Source organism: Schistocerca serialis, chromosome 6, assembly GCF_023864345.2.
Source record: "Schistocerca serialis cubense isolate TAMUIC-IGC-003099 chromosome 6, iqSchSeri2.2, whole genome shotgun sequence".
Lineage (NCBI taxonomy): Eukaryota > Metazoa > Arthropoda > Insecta > Orthoptera > Acrididae > Schistocerca > Schistocerca serialis.
In genome coordinates, this window is record NC_064643.1 from 477,687,377 (window position 1) to 477,707,253 (window position 19,877).

Consider the following 19,877-nt stretch of genomic DNA (forward strand, 5'->3'; position numbering starts at 1 on the left):
TATGGATAGCAAACAAGCAACTACTACCCTACTTCCTTTCCTGGCCAAGCTTAAAGCATCAGATTCACTTCCTGCTACAGGTGTCCTTTGACTTCATCTACATGATCACATGGAGGTAGATTCAAAGTGATTATAGATTAAATTCTTAACTTTGGTTGTTGTGAATTCACATCATACCAGTGTGACTCTAATAAGTGTAAGATTTACTGTTTATGAATGCCAGTGCCAGTAGGTGCAGATTCTACATGAAGCTGCCAATGCTTCTGACACGTACTGCCATGTCTGAGCTTTTCAGGTGCTTCTAGAGGGACATAATTTTTTATTGTAAAATTTGAAATTATCCTGGCGAATCAACTGTTCAAAAAGATTTCGGGCTTGCAGCCAGTCGTCGTAAACTTCATTGCACAATATTTCAGTTGGACAACTGCCAGCCATCTTTAGGTGAACCGAACGAGATCTGACGAAGACGTTCTCCACTCTGTCTTATATAGTGCGCTGATGGTACTGCCACACATGCATTGCAGTCGCGGGGACAGAAGGACCACACTGCCCAGTGACAGCGCCCTCGCTGGTGGAACTGCAAGACTCAGCTGCCATCGGTATTGTCACTGGCTGCAGCTGTCGAAGTCTTCTGGTGTCTTCGTTTCAAGCAAATTTTGGAGATGATGGGATTCCATGCGTTATTCAATCGGTAACCACTGTCACGGTTCATCAGATTTCCCATGATGCATATTTCAACAGATTCTTTGATAATGGAGTCCCAAAAGGTTGTTGCTGTGGCCAAAATCGAAGTTTTGTCGTACTCTATTGAATGTTGTTGGAAATACAATGTTCCGCAACTGCAGACTTACTGGGTTGCAGTAGGCAAGTGCAACGTGGATGTTCCATACAACACTCTTCCACTGTATGTGTTGTCTGTCCTATATAGGCCATACCACCTTGACACGGTATTTTGTCTACCTTTTTCAGGCATGTCAAGCAGTTACTCAGTATTTGGACTTGAGTGTGGATGAAACTGGAATGGTGAGAAGTTCTGTGCTCAACTAACCTGAAGTAGAAAGCTGGGAAAGGTGTTGAAATTTTGTGTAAAATTACATTAACTTGGCTGCAAATGTATATAAGTCTCCCTTTTAAATATTACCAGTATATGTAATTGACTATACCCATAAAAGTCCAATTACAATGAGGGAACTTCAAAAAGTAAGTTACACATGTCGTCCTATATTAAGACCATCACACAATGAGAGTGGCACATTGTCAGAAGAGAGTACGTGTTCTGTGTTTTCTGCAGACACAGTTCTGCTGTGATAAGGAGAACAGGTACATTGCATTGTGGGAGTGGCAACTGGAAATGTAGTGCGAAGTTGAAGTATTGAGGGACAGTACAATTCTTGTGGAAAAAGTCTAAATTGCACAAAGATTCAGCAATTCTGGCCATATACGGACCAGATGCAATGTTGTGTCCTGACATAGTGAAATGGTTCCAACAATTTGATCAAAGCTGCAAAAAAGAGGGTGATGCTGAATGGGAAGGAATGCCATCGACATTGACCACATATGACAATGTCCAGGCAATCTAGGAACTGATTCATAGGAATTGTAGATTTTCTGAAGATGAGGACGTTCACACAGCAGTGCTTGAATGGGTCCATGACCAAGTAGCGGATTTCTTTCATTTAGGAAAAGAATGATTGGTGGAATTGTGTGCCCAGACTTGGTCACTGTGTTGAAAAATAGTGTCATTAATCTGTGTTACTCTGAAGTGCATACTAGCAGTCAGTTAAGACACAGAGTAACTGGTGGACACAACAGACCTGTTTGCCAAATGTGTCACCCTCGTTCTGCTGCCTTAGGCCCCTCCTTATGGAATTTCCATGTTTGAGAAAATGGTTGTATTTCAAGATCATCTTAGAGCAAAGATGTTGGGCATTCAATAAAAGTTGCTTGGTCTGCCATAATAATGAATAACTTACTTTCTTGAAGTCCCCTCATAAATGCCAATGATTTATGCACCAGGTGTGCCCCCTGAGAGTTGCCAGACAAATTTTATCTGGTATTGGAGCAAACATTTTCAATTTTGGTTTTGCAAAGTGGAGAGGGAGTCTGCCCAAATAAATACTATTAGTCATGTGTTTCATGTGATACCCAGTGTCAGCAGAAAAACTCATTTCATTTTTTGTTTTTAAATTGTAGTTTATCTACATATGCATGGATAATCTACAGACCAGTGTGAAGTGCATGGCAGAGCATCCCATTGTGCCAGATAGAAGAGCCTTTTCCTATTCCATCCATGTACAGAGCATGGGAAGAATGGCTATTTGAATGCCTTCTGAAGTTAATCGAATCTTGTCCTCACAATCCCTATGAGAGAAATAAGTGGGGGTTTGTAGTATATTCTGTGAGTGATCATTTAAACAGCACTAATAGTCACAGGTTTGTCTGACCTGTGTAAGAGTGCCATAGAGATGGTGAAGAAACTGAACTGACAGTATTTTGAAGATAGACGTAAACTATCCGATAAAGCCTGCTTACATAGTTACAAGAACTGGCTTTGATTGATGATTCTAGGAATATACTGCAAACCCCTATGTATTGTGCACATCAGGTTCTTGAGTACAGGATTAGATTAATTACAGCACACAGAGGCATTTAAATAATCATTCTTTTTGCGCCCCTCCATATATGAGTGGAATGGGAAGAAACTCTAATAAGTGCTACAATGGGATGCTACCTCTGTCATGGACTTCACTGTGCTTTGCAGAGTGCAGGTGTAGATGCAGATTTAAGGCCAATTCTTGAAATTTTAGAAGAAGGTTTTCTCAGGATAATAATTCATGTCTATCTCGAAGATACGCCTGTTCAATTCTTTCGGCATCTCTGTGACATTCCCACAGGTCAGACAAACCTGTGGCCATTCATGTTGCCCTTCTCTATACAAATTCAATGGCTCCTGTTGGTCACATTTGATACAAGTCCCACGCACTTCAGCAATATTCTAGGATGGATTTCATGAATGATTTGTAAGCAGTCTTCTTTGTAGACTGATTACATTTTGTCAGTATTCTTCCAATAAGTCAACCACCTGCATTACCAGTGGCAACCTGTGTTGTTATTCCATTTCATATCTCTACAAAGTGTTACAGCCAGGTATTTGTATGATTTGACCAATTACAGCTGTGATTCACTGATACTGTAATCATCGGATACTACATTTTTTCCTTTTGTGAAGAACACAGTTTTACATTTCTGAATGAAATTGCCAGTCTGTGCACCACTTTGAAATCTTTTCAAGATCTGATTGAATATTTGTACAGCATCTTCCAGGCAGCACTGCATTATAGATGGCTGAATCATCTGTAAAAAGCATGTTCTGAGGAGAATACTCCTGATTGCGAGCTTCCTTGATACTCTGTGAGCAAGGCTGGTATTCTCAACCTTCTCTGTTGTTGGAATGATCCAAGTATGACTTTGGAACCCAGATAGCAGGCATTGTTTGTTCCAGCATGCCCCACAGTCTTCAGTTGGTTGCACACTGTTCCCTCAGTGGCAGCAAGAATAGGATCTTCAACATGTTGAATGAGGCCCCCAGGCATACACAGTGTCCTTCTCATCCCTTGCTGCAATTTCTCTAAGGGATACCATTATTTGCTGTTGTTTGGACTGCTGGTGGTTTATGTACCTTACTCCATTGTTTTTTCTTCTCCCTGACATGGGACACAGCACATTTCTCAACAGTAAAGTGAGCTCCACTGGTCTCGGTGGAAGACAACATCTTGAAGTTGTTTGTTAGGGGACATCTGGAATTCTCCCTGAGCTCCATCTTCCCTGTACAGAATGCCTGGACCTACCACTGTCATACCACTCACAGTCAAGTGGAAGAGTAGTGACAGACCTGTATTTCCTGTAGAAGAGGCAGCATTCCCAGGAGACGATAATAGCTGAGATACCTTTGGTATCTCAGGTACACAACTCTCGGTAGCTTTTCCAGCATTTAATGTGGGCATTTGGTAGAGCAGTCCAGGTTTAGCCTACTACAGTTACTGTGCTATCAGTATCTGCTTGCAGGGATAGCAAAACATAAAAAACATAAACAACTTTAGTAGTGACTGAGAAATACTGCAAGGCAATAGTAGAGAAATAGCCCGATATTGGTCGGTACAAGAAATGGCATAAGTAGGTCAAGATGATGTGGCAAACAACGCTTATCTACCTTTGGATGCCTCATACTATCAACTGTATTTGATTCACAGCAAGTAATGTAGCCTCAGTTCTAATACAGGCCATAAAGTGTCAGTATTTGGTAGAGTGGCCTGGAGTTTTGGTTTTCAGATCCCTAAACCAATAGTATCTATTTTACTATCCTTTATGATTTAAAGAGCTGACAGCTCCAGTGTCTTCTAGCACTACTATTGGTAAACATTTGTTCATCACGTCTCTTTTCCCCAGCCTGCCACATCTTGAGTTCTTGCCCATGGCGCACTGTCAGTCTCCTGTTGCCAAGCAGCAGTGTTACTCAGTTGCTACTTCACTACTGGATGTACTTTTTGTTTTACTGTCCTAATTGACAAACTGACATTTTCTGTTGTATACGGGTGTCACATGAAACACATCATGATCAGTATTTGTTTGGGCTGACTCCATCTACATGTAGGAAAAAACAAAACTGCAAATACCTGCTAAAATACTATGGAATGTGAGGCTGACAGCTCTTGAGGGAGAGACCCAGTATACATGTATGATGTTTTTTAAAAAAATATGAAACTTTTCAACAGTATGAGCCGAGTTGAATTTTACTCAACATGTTCTGTTCCAACATAATATCAATCAAAGTGAAATAACATAGAAAACCTATTTACAGTGATTCTAGTGGACTGCTGTAGACTATAATAACTAGAGTTTGGAAATGTGTTGCCAGTTAGGTCATATAGAACCTCCGCCAAGCTTCTGACTTACACAGATGAGGACTGGCTTTTCCTTAGTTAACCTGCCTTTCATTAACTATGATTGATTCACGATAAGCTGAAATAAAAATAATGAAAAGAATGGAGAATATTATAAATTTGATGACAAAACTATTCTGGAGACAAGATGATGATACACTCCAGTAGACTCATGTAAAGCTGCACTTTTATTTCAATATTTTGTTTTCAATGATGGTCACCTCTTCCAGAGACCGAGAAGAACGTCTTTCAGCTTTGCATGCAGCTCAGTTAGCCAATCAAGAAGAGCTGCAAAAAAAGATACAGCAGAAGCAAGAAGATTCAGCACGTCGCCATGAAGAAAATATTGAGCAGATTCGACAGAAAGCCTTAGAATCCAGCATCCTCCGATACTCAACTGATGATTTACCGCCAAGGCTGGCACCATATGAAACACTAAAATTATGTGAAATCTGTAATGTTTTGGTATGTATGTGTGTTTCTGCCTAATGAAGTCTGTGTTAATAAAAATTACGTAGAAAAAGATAATATAACTAAGTAGAGTTCATGTAACTATATTTAATATATTTATATGGCATGTATATTAGGTTGAGTGATGATCTACCTCACTCAAATTTAAATTTACTTTAGGATTAAAGGAGACCATTCACCAAAAAGCAGAAGCCTTGAGTTGTCGATAGGCATACGCAGGAGGAGGAAAACTTTCTAACTTTTGGATTTATCTTTTTATGAACTAGAGTACACACATGTGCTGCGCCACACACACACACACACACACACACACACACACACACACACACACACACACACACACACACACACACCTATGCCCCTAGATTGTGCCGGCTAGACTGATAGTACCAATGCTATTTTGCGATTTTGTGACAGGTTATGGTGAGGGTACTCTTAGGTGAAGTAGAAGAGGAGCTGAAGGGACAGCAGGTATAGTTGTAGTAGCCAAGGGGAAGTGACACACACTGAAGGCTATGTGAGGATGTGAATTGGAAGAGGGTGACAGGATAATGGAAGGGGAAACTGTTGGTTGGAGGGTGTGGGGACAGTGGGTTACCTGAGATTGATACCAAGATGATAATGGGAGTGGAGGATGTGTTGTAAGGATAACTTCCACCTGAGTAGTTTGAAGAAACTAGTGATGTAGGGAAGAATCCAGATGGCACATATTGTGAAGCAGCCATTTAAATTGAGCATGTTGTGCCACCAGGTGGTCAGCTGTGTTCTTGACAACAGTTTGGTGCTGGCCATTCATCCTGGTGGACAGCTGGGTGGTAGTCATACCAACATAAAAGGCTGTGCAGTGTTCGTAGCAGAGTTGCATGGCTGCTTTTGCAGGTGGCAAGGTCTCTGATGGGGTGGTATAAGCCAGTGACAGGACTTGAATAGGAGTTGCTGGATGGGCAGACTGGTTAGGTCCTGCACCTTGGGCCACCTCAGGGCCTTTGCCAAGGAGTTGAGAGGGGGAGTGGTGTAGGGATGGATTAGGATGTTGTGAAGATTGGGTGGGCAGTGGAACACCACTTCAGGAGGGTTGAAGAGGATCTTGGATAAGATGTTCCTAATTTCAGGGCAGGATGAGACATAATCAGAGTCCTGATGAAGGACATGGTTCAGTTGTTCCAAGCGGGTGATGAGTGGGGCACTCCTGTGTAGCTTATTCTTGGTGGTGGTGGGAGGTTTTTTGTGTGTGTGCACGTGCGTGTGTGTAGATACGGCATGTTCCATTGCAAATATGTCATTCGAGGGTGGAAAGGGAAGGAAATTTCAGTGTGGGAGGGATGGCAGCTGTCGAAATGTGGGTACTGTTGGTGGGTAGTGGGTTTGATGTGGACAGAGATGTGAATGGAGCCATCAGTGAGGTAGAGGTCAACGTCCAAGATGGTGATAAATTGGATAGAAGAGGACAGATGAAGCAGATGGCAGAAAAGGTGTTGATATTATGAAGGAATGTGGATAGTGTGTCATGGCCCTGAGTCCAGATCATGAAGATATCGTCAATGAACCTGAACCAAACTAGGTGTTGGGAACTTCAGGAGGCTAGGAATGTTTCTTCTAGATGACCCATAAACTGTTTGGCTTAGGAAGGTACCATGCTCCACCTTTCTGTACCAGTTCAGAAAAGTGCCGGTTTCACTTGTTAAAACCCAGTCCCATATCCTGTTCCTTAAGTGCTTCCTGAACCAATGAATTCCCTCCAATGGCCAGCTTCTCTGGACCTCACCCTTCCTTTCACAACAACATTCACCTTTTCAGTTTCCGCCAGTCTGTATCACTCATGAACCTGGTTTTGCGAAAACACCTCTCCATAGCACAGATATCTCCGAACCATCTCAATTCCCTCCACAAGATACCACCACTGTTTAGTCAGCATTACATATAATATCTCTGAAATATAAACCCTTGCACTCCCAACACCTGGAGACGCATTCCAGACACTACCTCCATAAATTGCCCAAACGTTGACATCTTGCTACGCCCTTGGGGCACTAATATCCACCAACACCCATTCTTCTCACAGTGAACCCTGTCATCAACCCCTCATAGCAACCAATTTACCACATCTTCCAAACTCCTTACCAACACCCCACAGAACCCTGAACCCAAGCAAACCCGAAACACTGTTTTTAAGCTCACAATCAAAAACCTCAGTCCCACAGAAGTTTGTCCTATTTAAAGACCTAACCTTCATCCCTGTTTCCAAGTTCAATGACACTGGGCTTGTCGAAGACCTACTCTCCTTTTCCTGATCCTTACAGTGGAAACACTTCTTTGTCACTACTCGTTCCGATGAAGGCCAACCTAATCCCAACATTGAACCTTACCTCTGCCAGTTCATACCACCATCTCCTGTGACCCTCCCCCCTCATACCTAACAATCCCCTAGTCAGCTTCCAGGAATTGCTTACTACCAACTTGGCCTTGCCATCCTTCCCCATGTCCGTTCCTAAGAACATTGACCTTTCAGCAGAAGAAAGGACAGCCATACACAACCTGACAATGGCTCCAGACCTAATTATCCTCCTTGCAGACAAAGGCTCCACCACTGTTGTGGTGAGTCACAGTGACCACCTGATAGAAGGCTTGTGCTAAGTGTCTGTGTGATCCTGTCCCAAATCCAATATAATCTCCAATCCCTACTGAAATCCATAGGCACTTCCCAGAATCTCTCACCTGAGTCCATCTCCTTCCTCACCCCAACACCCACACCCACCTTCTACATGTTCCCCAAAATCCGCAAACTCAACATTCCATGCCACCCCACTGACCAACATCTACAACCAATTGACCAAAACCTAGCCTCTCACATCAAAGATACTAACTACCTCCTTCACCAACTTTCCGCCATCCCACACCTTTATGTCCCAGATCCCTACTCATCAAAGTTGATTCCATTTCCCTACTCATCACAGTTGATTACACCTCCCTACACATCAGCATCCATAGTCTCCCATGGCCTTGGCACTATCTAACGTTACCTCTCCCAAAGTCGTTCAGGCTTCAAACCCACCAGCTCATTCCTTATACACCTTACTGATTATATCCCAATCCATAGCTACTTTTTCCTTGCAGGGAATGTTTACAAACAAATCCACGACATGCCCATGGGCACCTGCATGGCACCCTCCTATGCCAAAGTGTTATGGACCATCTAGAGGAAACATCCCTAGCCCCCCAAAACTCTCAACAACCCCCCCCCCCCCCCCCCCCCCCGTCAACCCCTAGTCCGATAATATCTTAATGATCTAGGCTCAGGGCCAAGACACCCTGTCTGTATTCCTTTAGAACCTCAGCATCTTTTCTTCCATTCACTCCACCCACTCCTACTCTGCCCAATGTACCACCTTCCTGGACAGTGACTTCCACCTCACTGATGGCTCCGTCCACACCTCTGTCCACATTAAACCTACCAATCACCAACATTGCCTGCATTTTGACAGCTGCCATCTCTTCCACACCAAAAAAATCCCTTCCATACAGCCTAGCCACCTATGCACAGCCTGTCTGCCGTGACAAGAACTCCTTTGCCCAATACAATGAAGGTCTCACAAAGGCCTACTCAGGCAATACCCTCCAAACCTAGACCACAAACAGATGTCCCATGCCATATCCTCACACAGCACCAGTACTCCCTCCACACCAAAAATAAGCTACAAAGGAGCAACCCTCACCAGGGCTTTGATTATCTCTCACCCTGTCCTGAAATTAGGAACATCCTACCCAAGATCCTTCCCACTCCTCCTAAAGTGGTGTTCTGTCACTCAGCCAACCTATGCAACATCCTGGTCTATACATATGCCACACCCACCCCCAACCTCTTGCTACAGGGATCATATTCCCATGGTAGACCAAGGTGCAAGACTTTCCCACTCCACCTATCCCAGGACCTCTTACTCCAGTCCTGTCACAGGATTATCCTCCCCATTAGAGGCTGAGCCACCTGTGAAATCTAACATGCCATGCACCAACTCTGCTGCAAACACTGCAAAGTCTTTTATGTTGATATGAATACCAACCAGCTGCCCACCAGAATGAATGACCCCACCAAACTATTGTCAAGGACAGAGTAGACCATCCAGTGACACAGCATGCCGCTGAGAATAACATGCTCAGTTTCAGTGGCTGCTTCACAACCCAAACTATCTGCACTTTTCCCTGCACCACCAGCTTCTCTGAACTACACAGATGGGAGTTATCCTTACAACACATTCTCTGCTCTTCATAATCATCCTGGCTTCACTCTCAGGAAACCAACTGTCCCCACACTGAACAGTTTCCCCTTCCACTGTCCTGTCACCCCTTCCTAATTCATGTCCCCACAATCATCGGCCACTACAGCTATACCTGTCACCACTGCCTTCTGTATGCCTAACTGGCAAACTGGCCTCCCTCTGAGCCACTAGCCTCTCCTTATCTCCCACCTCTCTCTACCCATCCACCCCAACACTACTCCCTCCACAATCAGCCCACCTGCTGCAAAATAGTACTGGCACTGTCAGTCTAGCTGGCAGCATATAGGTGCACAGGAGCATGTAATAGATATACTAATTCTCATTGGTGGTAGGAAATATTTCATATATTTTTATTTGCTTCCAGATTGGTTCAGAAGTATACTTACTGAGCCATCTCCGTGGACGACAACACCAGGAAGCGTTGCAACAGAAGCAAGATGTTACAGCACTTTCAAGAGAGGAACTGCTGTCATTCAGCATAACACACATTGTTGATGCGCCAGCTGACAAGATAGATCCTCGAATTGCACTTGATAAGGAACGTCAGAAAGCACTCAAGAAGCGGTGCAAAAAGATCCGCCTACGAATGGCTTCGAGGTGAGGTTATTGTTTTTAAGGTAGCTGTATTTTTCAAGAATGAATTTTCACTCCGCACAGGAGTGTGGTGATTTGAAACTTCATGACAGATTAAAACTGTGTGCCTGACTGGAGCTCTGTGAGGGCACATGTGGTTTGATAGTAATAGGCCAGTTATGAGAATGTGGACTCTCCATTCCACATAGAAGAACAGCTCAGATGAATGGTATTGTCACTTGAAAATGACTGGAAAAAGAAGTGAACCTGACTGTCTACCCACCTCCAGGTTCTTTCAAGAGCATTGCCTGACAAACTACTTCTCCGTTGTAGCTCAGCAACTGAAAAACCTTTAGTGAGGTGGTAATTGCATAAAGAAAAAGCACACTGTAGACCACCAGATATGTTCTGAGAACTGCTTTAATTACTTTTGCAGTGATCAAGTCCTTCACAGAAGCTGTGTATGCAGTAATAAATTCAAGTTCTGTCCTCAATATCTGCTCTCAGAGCCCAGACAGATGTTAGGTCCCTTCACTGGTATTATTGTGTACTGATCTAGCTAGATTAATATCTAGGAAAAGATATAGTGAAGGAGAAAGAAGCATGACTTTGAACAGAAAAGAATATGAACACTGCTTTAAATATCTTGGGTCACTGGTAACTGAGAATAATGATGTGAGAGAAGAAATACATGCAAGGATTGCAGCTGGTAACAGGTGCTACTTTGTACTGGTTAAAGTGTTTAAAGCAAGGAGTCTTAGTAGGAATCTGAAGCTGATTGTGTATCGTATAGTAGTTAGACGTGTAGTGATGTATGATTCAGAGACCTGGACTATGACACAAAATGATGAGGGGTTGTTGCTGAGATGGGAAAGGACGATACTTAGGAAAATCTATGGGCCAGTGAATGATAGGGGTTTTTGGAGAATCAGAAATAATATGGAGATCAGAGAGTTGTACAACAAACCAGATATCATGACAGAAATAAAGAGTAATAGACTACGTTGGTTGGGACATGTAGAAAGAATGGTGGAGAACAGCACAGTCAAGAAAGTTTCCAAAGGAAATCCCGGTGGACATCATATAAGGGGCAGACCAAGGACCAGATGGCTAGACAACTTGGAGGAGGACTTGAGAAGGATGGGAGTTATAAGATGGAGAGCTGGGGCAGCCAGCAGAGAAGAGTGGGTGGAGATTGTCCGGGAAGCCAAAAGTCCTATAAGCGGTGTAGTGCCAAGGAGTAAAGCAGAGTAAGATCTAGCTATTGTGCATCTAATTTACATGATCTCCCTCATTGTACACACTATCATCAAACAACAGAACCTTATTGCCACAACAGAATTGTTTTTTATTCTGTGTCTTATCATAATATTCCTTGTTCTTTATCGTACATTGCACATTTAGTTCTCTTGAATTAGCTCTGCCACATAATTGTCAAAATTATACCACAACCTGGCCAGATCACTATGTAATATCTCTGGAATGTACGTACTCTTTGCAAAGAATAGTTTCTGTGGCCTGTATCCCTTTGCACTGTTTGGTGCTGTACTGTACACAAAAACTGCAAATGGAATCCAACTGTCTCAGTCTGTCTGCGATCTGTTTACATAGTGTTGCAATATCTCTGTTAAAGTCTGATGCGAGTTCTCTGATTCTCCATTTGTATAAGGATAGTAACTAATAGTCTGCATCTTCTCAATCCACAGCATTTTGCATTCTACGGTTTCTCATGAAATTGCTTCCCATGTCACTGTCAGTTTCTGTACTTCAGTATAACTTTCTCAGCTAACACTGGTGCTACAATGTCAGTATCTTGCTGTTCAGCTAGTATAAACTTAGTCAGTTCATCCTGAAATGTGAGGATATACTTGTTACCTTGGTCTGTCTTCAAAGGACATACCAAATCAGTGTCACCTCTTGAAAATGTGTTTGGGAGTCTTTGTCATCTCTAAAGACATATTTGTGTGTTTCCTAGTGAATTTATTCTTCTGACAGCTCTCGCATTTATGGATATACTCTTCTATATCCTCCTTCATACCACTCCATATTCAGTACTTTTTTTATTCATCCATAGGTTCTCCTTATGCCTTGTTATCCTCCCTCTGGAGAACTGTGATACTAGTTTGCAACAGCCATGCTGTCATTGCCTGCCTGAGTGATTCTTGACACGTGCAAGGGCTTCCTTTTCTGCTGCCTTCTGACCCAGGCTACCATCGGCTTCTTGTTGTGTGCCAGGTGCCCTGACCTCTTTCATTCTTGAAAGTGCCTTGGAGACTTGATATGGTTTGGACTTTTGCACAGTGTATAGTAATCATATTTCTGCAGCTTTAATGTGAACTTATTAATCTGGATGCAGATCTGATCTGCTACCTGTCCATGTTAGGGGTTTATGGTCAGTTCTGCCAGACATGCACGGTCTAAAGTATTTGACAGCTCAACAACTGGCTAACATCTCCTGCTCAATGTTTTCACTTTATTTCATGTCCTTGAGGCATAAGCGACAAGTTACTTACTTCTGTTTTTTCTTTGACTGAAAGGTAGCCCCAACAAAATTCTGACTTACATCCATAGTGATTCTGAAGTCCTTTTCAAAGTCCAGATACTGCAGCATCAGTGGACTGAGCAGTTTCTCTTTTAAATCCTGAAAATTGTTTTCTTGCTTGACACCACATATGTAGCATTCTTCCTTCTTTAATAATTAGTGTAGTGGATGTGTGATTTTGCAGAAGTTGTTTATCAAATGCATACAGTATGCCACACTACCTAAGAGTTTCTTCAGTTGCCTCTGTGGATATTCCTTTATCACTTTGATCTTCTGTGGGTCTGGCTTCAAACATTTGGCCAATAGAATACAGCCCAAATGGCACACTTTAGGGTCACAAACATGTTACCATACCATCTACATTCTGCAGCAGCTAGCTAGATTTCATGCCCGATGCTATCTGTGTAAGACAACTTGTCTCCTGGCACATGGGCAATGTCGGTATACATTGTGCACAGCTTTGCTATGGTGGCTTTCTTTTCCATGTCCAGATGACTCACACAAATATTCTCTTTTAGAGTAATTATTCACACTTTCAACAGTGGCTTTTCTTCAGTGATGTGACTCATTCTGGATCATTCCCACTACAGTATTGCTTCTGCTTCCACTCATGGGAATTCTTTTGACACACCCTCACCTGTATTGTTTAACACACTCATTATGCATTCCCCTGATTGCACTTTCACCAGTGCCTCAGGTAGATACACACCGTTGGTGACCTCCTTTTTCATAATGATAACCTCTTTCATTCCACAGGTCTCTATTCTTATCCGGCACACTCATTCCTCTCCAGGCCCAACTATTAACATTGTTCCAGATTGCACATCTCTCTCTAGATTTTCTGTGTTAATATTGACTGTCTGCTTCTACTATAGGTTGGCAGTTGGTTCCATCCCTCCTGACCTTTGCCTTTCTATGTGTGTTTCACTCTGCATTAGAGCCTTTCTCAAAAGAGACTTCTCTTTCCTGTACATGCTATTGGTACAGCTGACTCCCCTTTCTCTGTCTTAATTTTACTGTGCACCTTTTGCTCCATGTCTGAGCCTATTCTGAAAGAGCCTCCTTTTTCTCATACATGCACTATATGTAGCTCTCACTCTCACTCTGTCTTCATTTAGATTTGTTCCTTGAGGATCCGCAGGCAGTGTGGTGGTGGCTACAAATCCGTTTCCCTAAAGGAGGCTCTGCACATCATCCCATCATTAAGACGATCCACATCTTCCCCATGGAAGCAGTGTCTCAGTTGCATTCTGCTTCTTGTTTGCAAACTGAGGGTTGTAGTTACTTCTATCTTTGCCACCACATTAACAATTCCCTGAATCCTAATACCTTTGGCCAGAATGTACCGTGCACTATCTTTCGAACTACGTTGAACTAGGATTATCTGTGCCCCACTATCCACAAGAAATCTCAATTGATTTTCTGTGCCTTCCTGGCATCTCAATTCTATAAACTCTTTCTTCATTCCCTTTGCTTTACTTTTCTTCTGCATTTGACTCTTCCTCTGTGCATGGTAAGCACAGGTCCATGCAGTCTCTCAAGTAATGACCAGTTTGTTTGCATTTAAAACATGTTACAGGCTTCAATCGCCTAGTTCCTTGCAATTTCCATGGAACATGAGTGGTAAAACTTGGCCTTTGTCACTGGCACTTTTGTACTCTCTCCTCTGTTTCCTGATACGACTGGCCCTTCCTTTCTGACTCTTGTCGGTATGGCAGTCTTGCATTACATGACCTGTATTACCGCATACAAAAGACTTTGTCGCTTTCTTTTTGTTTCACAGTGATGCACTACCACTTAAAGTGTTCCCTATTCTCTGGCCAAGGCTATTGTACTCTCCTCCATGGGAGAAACCTGTAAAGCCTCTGCTAATATTAATTGTTCACTGTACGTACACACTAAGGTCATAACCCTGTCATTGTAAATCACTTCAATGAATACTGTTCTGCTTAAATTCCAAATGAATTCAAGGGTATCTTATAATTTCGCCTCTTGCACTGTGTGTCTGATAGCCTCTCTATAGCAGTGCTGCATTGCCTAATTTTCTACTAGTATGGCACACACATCTTGCCAACTGGCACTTAGGTCTCAGACTAACAATTTTATGTGCTGGGCCAGGTATTTTAGTTTTTATGAATTTTAACAAAGAATCATCCTGATCTCGATTTGAGTTGAAATGCTGTTATGAAATTGTCGACCAACTCATTTAGAGTATTCTTATTGCATTCCTATTAGTACAAACAGCAAAGTTTCCATGGAGGAAGGTACACGTGTTAAACACAAGCAGAGCCAGAGCAAAGTTCTAAGTGTCTACCCCTGGGCACGGCCTACATGGAATACAGATTACTTCACCTGAGTTCCCAGAATGACTCTCAAAGTCTAGGCTGGGGTCCCTTTCGGGATGACTGCTATTATCTAATTTCTGAGGACTTGACTTCAATCACAGGTGGCCCACTGTTTCCGTATAACCCTCACATCAGACCTGCCCTTCTTGCCATGCCATGTGCCATCTTGAGTCCATATATGGTTACCCAATGCCCATATATGGTCGGCCTCCACACAGACAATAACCTGCCACAACTAGCAGCTTCTTCACGTGGGACTCCACACAGACAATAACCTGCCACAACTATCAGCTTCTTCATGTGAGACTGTGAGTGTAACTACATAACATTTCCAGCCAATGCCTAAGTCAACACTGTTCCTATTTTAGACAAACAGTGACATTTGTTACCTGTAAATTAGTTAACTAGTCAATAATTTGACTCTGTTCAGATATGGTAATACATGAAGAAGAGAATTAGTCATCAATGTATTTCTGCTTTTTGTGCACAAATGTATTTGCCATAGATGCAGTAAAATATTAGGCAACTGTTGACAATTTTGATGAGTTTACAGATTAATGAATTTTAAGCTTCATTCATTTACAGTACAGAAGTTTGGAGCATTCACATAATATTCCATGCACCTCTAACTTACCTGGACATGGCCACTTGATTATGCCAAATAAACAAGAGTGTCTTTTAACCATAATGAAAATGCCCCATTTTAGGTGACAAACTGTCTGACAATCCAGTGTATAAGATACCTCTTGACGTTCTTCTGAAGCTTCTCTTCCAAGTACTTTTCATTACCTTAAAATTCAACTGAAAGGTTGGGAAGACCACTGTATCTTTATCTGCCTGTGGTATAAGCACATAAACAAGAACTGACAGCTGTTGGTCTAGCTTAGAACTTGCACTGTTTTTCAGAGCATGAAGTACTATGGCCCCAGTGTTTTGAGACCAGGTGAGGTGTGAGAGCAGTCCCACATTGGGAGGGCCATTTTCCATTTAGCTGTCATGATTCAGATTACCTTAAATTGATTAAGGTGAATGCTGGGAATTGTTACTTTGAAAGGAAACACGTGGTTTCCTTCTCTACCCTCTTCCTATTTTAGCTTGTGTTCTGTCTCTAATAATATTGCTGTTGACAGACTGTTTTACTCTTCATTCCCAGTTCTATGGTCTGACTGGGATTGGGCACGATTTGGGAGGAGCAGACAAGATGAACATGGAAGAGGCAAAGCAAAGGGTAGTCAGAGTGAGAGAAGAGTGATGGTTTGGGAGCAGCATATACCATCAGTAGAAGAGAACAGAAGTAAGTCATGGAGAGCTCATCCAACAGAAGAGTTGGTGGTGTGTTGCATATGGAGATATGAGGGACAGAAGTTTTGATGGTAGACAGGGGTTTGGCAACAGTAGGTGCCCTTCAGGGTGGGGATGACACAGGATAAAATAAATGGGGAGAAGACCATGGGTAAACAGATGTTGAGGAAGGTTACTATGATCAATATTTAGAGAGAGACCAATGAGGTGACCGGCATGAGATGTGTGGAAATGCCTCAGTATGGTTTCTCTTTGACTCCTGACGATATATAGCTCCTTATGCATTTCACTACATCATAATTTATGTAAGAAAAATTGTTTTTATTGCCCCTGCTCCACCACCACCACCACCACCACCACCACGACCAAGCATAATCATGTCCTATGCAGTGACATTGCAGTACTGATATTTATAATATGCATGACAGATAATTAAATGAAGTTACTAGTAGTCTCTCTTCTGAAGTTAAAGTTAATAGTCTTTGCAGAAGCACTTCTTTTTTCCCACAATTGCTTTGTTTTTGCATTAATTTTCAATTTGTTTCTATTATTGCAGTGTTACATTGTGTGACATCACGTGAAGTAAACCCTCCTCCTCCTCCGCCTCTCCACATCTCCCTTCTTCACTCTCTGTATGTGTATCTGTATATGTGGTTTTTAATAGTGTATCTCACTGTCTACAAAATGAATTGAATGCACTGAATAGATCACTAGCAACAATGAAATTCTGAGTCAGACATGGAGCCATGCACAGTTGAGTTGACTGCTCACAAGGTTTGGTCTGGTACAAAATTTCAGTTGTGGCTATGTATTCAAGTTTTACTTTTATGCCTTGTAAGTTTATTGTATCTTAAAATGCATTATGCTGTACTAACATTTTCAATTTAAGCAGTTCTGAAAATATCTAATCATAATATTCTTGTTTTTTAGAGGGCAGGAATATGAATCCAAGAGGGAGATTCCACAAAAAATAGAGTCTCCAAATAAAGTTCGCCTCCAGAAATGTCTCCGTGATGTTGAGAAGTTACACAACACGCAAGGGAAAGGGCAGTGGCCAAATAATGCTGTAACAGCTCTTGAACGAGCCTTGGGTGAAGTGAACCGCATCCTGTCCAAACAGGTGACAGTTGTTATATATATATATTTCCCAAATTCCTTTTTGAATAAGGTTGCTTTGCTTAGAGTCCATAGTTGCCAGCCACTTTGGTTTTGCCACCACTATAAAAACTATGACTGTTAATGTCCAATGGTAATGAGTGAAAAATGTATACTGTGAACTTCATATGCTGCTACTGGTAAGACTTTTGTTTTGTTTCCAGTACTAATGAACACAATGGTCAGAAATTCACCCACTGCCTTGTTATGACAAGATGAAATCTGACACTATACATTAATAATTATTATCATGTGAGATTGTCATTTTGATAACCCATCGATAACCTGGTACATGTTGCTAGGCAGTGGGTATGTTGTCTGAAAATGGTTCATAGCCAAAGTATTAAAAGTGTTTGCTTTAGGTATATGATTCATAGAGGGCACATAAGCTTATTCTTGTATTATGAAAGCACTGAGTGTGTGTGCTTAGTACCTTTACTAAAGCCAATTAAAATCTGAAGACGAGAAATCCACCCAACCTCTATGTAAGGCTGCTGACTAAAGAAGTATTAGTGTCTGCGAATGGGTGACTTACGAAAATATTAGTTCTTTCTTATGCCTGCTGCTCACTCATTTCCACCTGACTGGTGGCAGAATATGCATTTATAAAAGTTAGCATGCTTTTTATGTTATTTTCTTATTAGTCAGACTGCAGAAATCTTTAAAAATGCTTAAATAAATTTTGACACTTTAGATGTTCTTTATTGAGAGAGAATTTTTGTTACTACATCTGTGCAATGACGGATATGTATTTCAAACTTCCAACACTTACGTTTTCAGTGTGCTGTTGCTGCATTTCTCTTTACTTCACATGAGGAGTTGACATACTTAAAAACTGGCTAAGTTTGCAAAGATATTCTCAGTTTCTTCTGGAAATGATTATAAATTCCCAGTTGTTAATTGCACTTCAAAGATCAGTAGTAAACATTTGTCACACTAATGAAAAAAAGTATTGAAAAACTGATGACGAGAAATGATACTTTAATAATTATGAGTGAGTGCTGGAGGCTGCTTTCACCTCCAACCCCACTCCATGAAAACTAACTGCTTTCGTGGTTCTCAGTTGCAATTTTTAATTAACATAATCATTTTAAGTGTGCATATATACTTTTACCCTTGTTTCAGAACTTCTTAGTTACATTTTTAGAAAATGGACTTGGAACTTAAAACCTAGGTCTCTCTCTCTCTCTCTCTCTCTCTCTCTCTCTCTCTCTCTCTCTCTCAAGGGCTAACACGAAGTTTCATATAATCAGGATGATTGCCTGTATCTTACCCATATGTGACATTGCCATTTGTTCAAAATTGTGTTTGATTGAGGCTCGGTCCTGAACCATTTGAAAAGTCAGATGCTCACAAATTCAAAAGCTTCTTATCACCATTGGAGTACTTTTACTAATATGATTTTGGCTTCCCTTGGTGTAAGAAACAATTAACTAAGCAAATTGTGAGTTACATATAATATAATATCTAACACAAACCCTGTTGAAAGTTTTTTCCCCCACCCTTTGTTCCTTCCGACTTAATATTACAAAATGTGATAGTCAGTTTATGTGTGTAACAGGCATCTTAGAGCTATCTAGAGACCAAACCAAATATCAGACCTATGGATTACTTGTCAGGCTCTTCAATCAAAGGTTCTATTCTACACAATTGTATCATTGCATTTTGCAAGGTAAGGTGTCCCAAAACTGAGGCACCTAATATTTAAAAAAAAAAAAATAATGATTTACCCAGTCTATGAGGTTACAAATGGTGTCTTTGTTTAGAAGTAGTTAGTTGTAATTTGTTTTTCCATTATAAACTTCTCTTTTTAGACAAAAAATAATTTTGACAAAGCTTTGCAGACTGAAAATAAATATGCATGCAGGTATAGAATATTTTCCACATGTATGAAAACATGGACTTTGTAGCTACCAAATTTTGTTGCATACACAGAAAATTGAGTTCCATCTGTAGATTATTCATTATTGTTTAATTTATTACATGGAGATAATTCAGTCCGTGTAATTCTTATGTATGGTGCACTCTGGTCCAAAATATGATATAGTTGATTCCTAAAACTGATACACTAAATTTTTTCATCATGCAGTTCTATACACTGAAATATGTTTTTCTTGCTGCTGTTGGCAATAATGCAGCTGTTGTCATACCGTGTTTTATGTTATTGTTGACAGTGGCTAGAGAATGTAGACTGTGTTACGTTTGCAAGTTGTTAGTTCTCTGTGATGGGATGCATTAGAGAGACCTTGGAAGGGCACAAATTATTTACCTGACA

At 41.4% G+C, this 19,877-nt stretch overlaps 1 protein-coding gene across 3 annotated transcripts in view; it reads left to right on the forward strand.

Moving 5' to 3' along the window:
• LOC126483888 (S phase cyclin A-associated protein in the endoplasmic reticulum) overlaps positions 1-19,877 on the forward strand; it is a 607,888-nt gene that overhangs the window by 164,401 nt on the left and 423,610 nt on the right. For all 3 annotated transcript variants that reach the window (XM_050107144.1, XM_050107145.1, XM_050107146.1), the window contains 3 exons: positions 5,171-5,405; positions 10,050-10,282; positions 17,378-17,567. In XM_050107144.1, the coding sequence (XP_049963101.1) occupies positions 5,171-5,405; positions 10,050-10,282; positions 17,378-17,567 (658 nt within the window). The remainder of the gene's footprint in view (positions 1-5,170; positions 5,406-10,049; positions 10,283-17,377; positions 17,568-19,877) is intronic.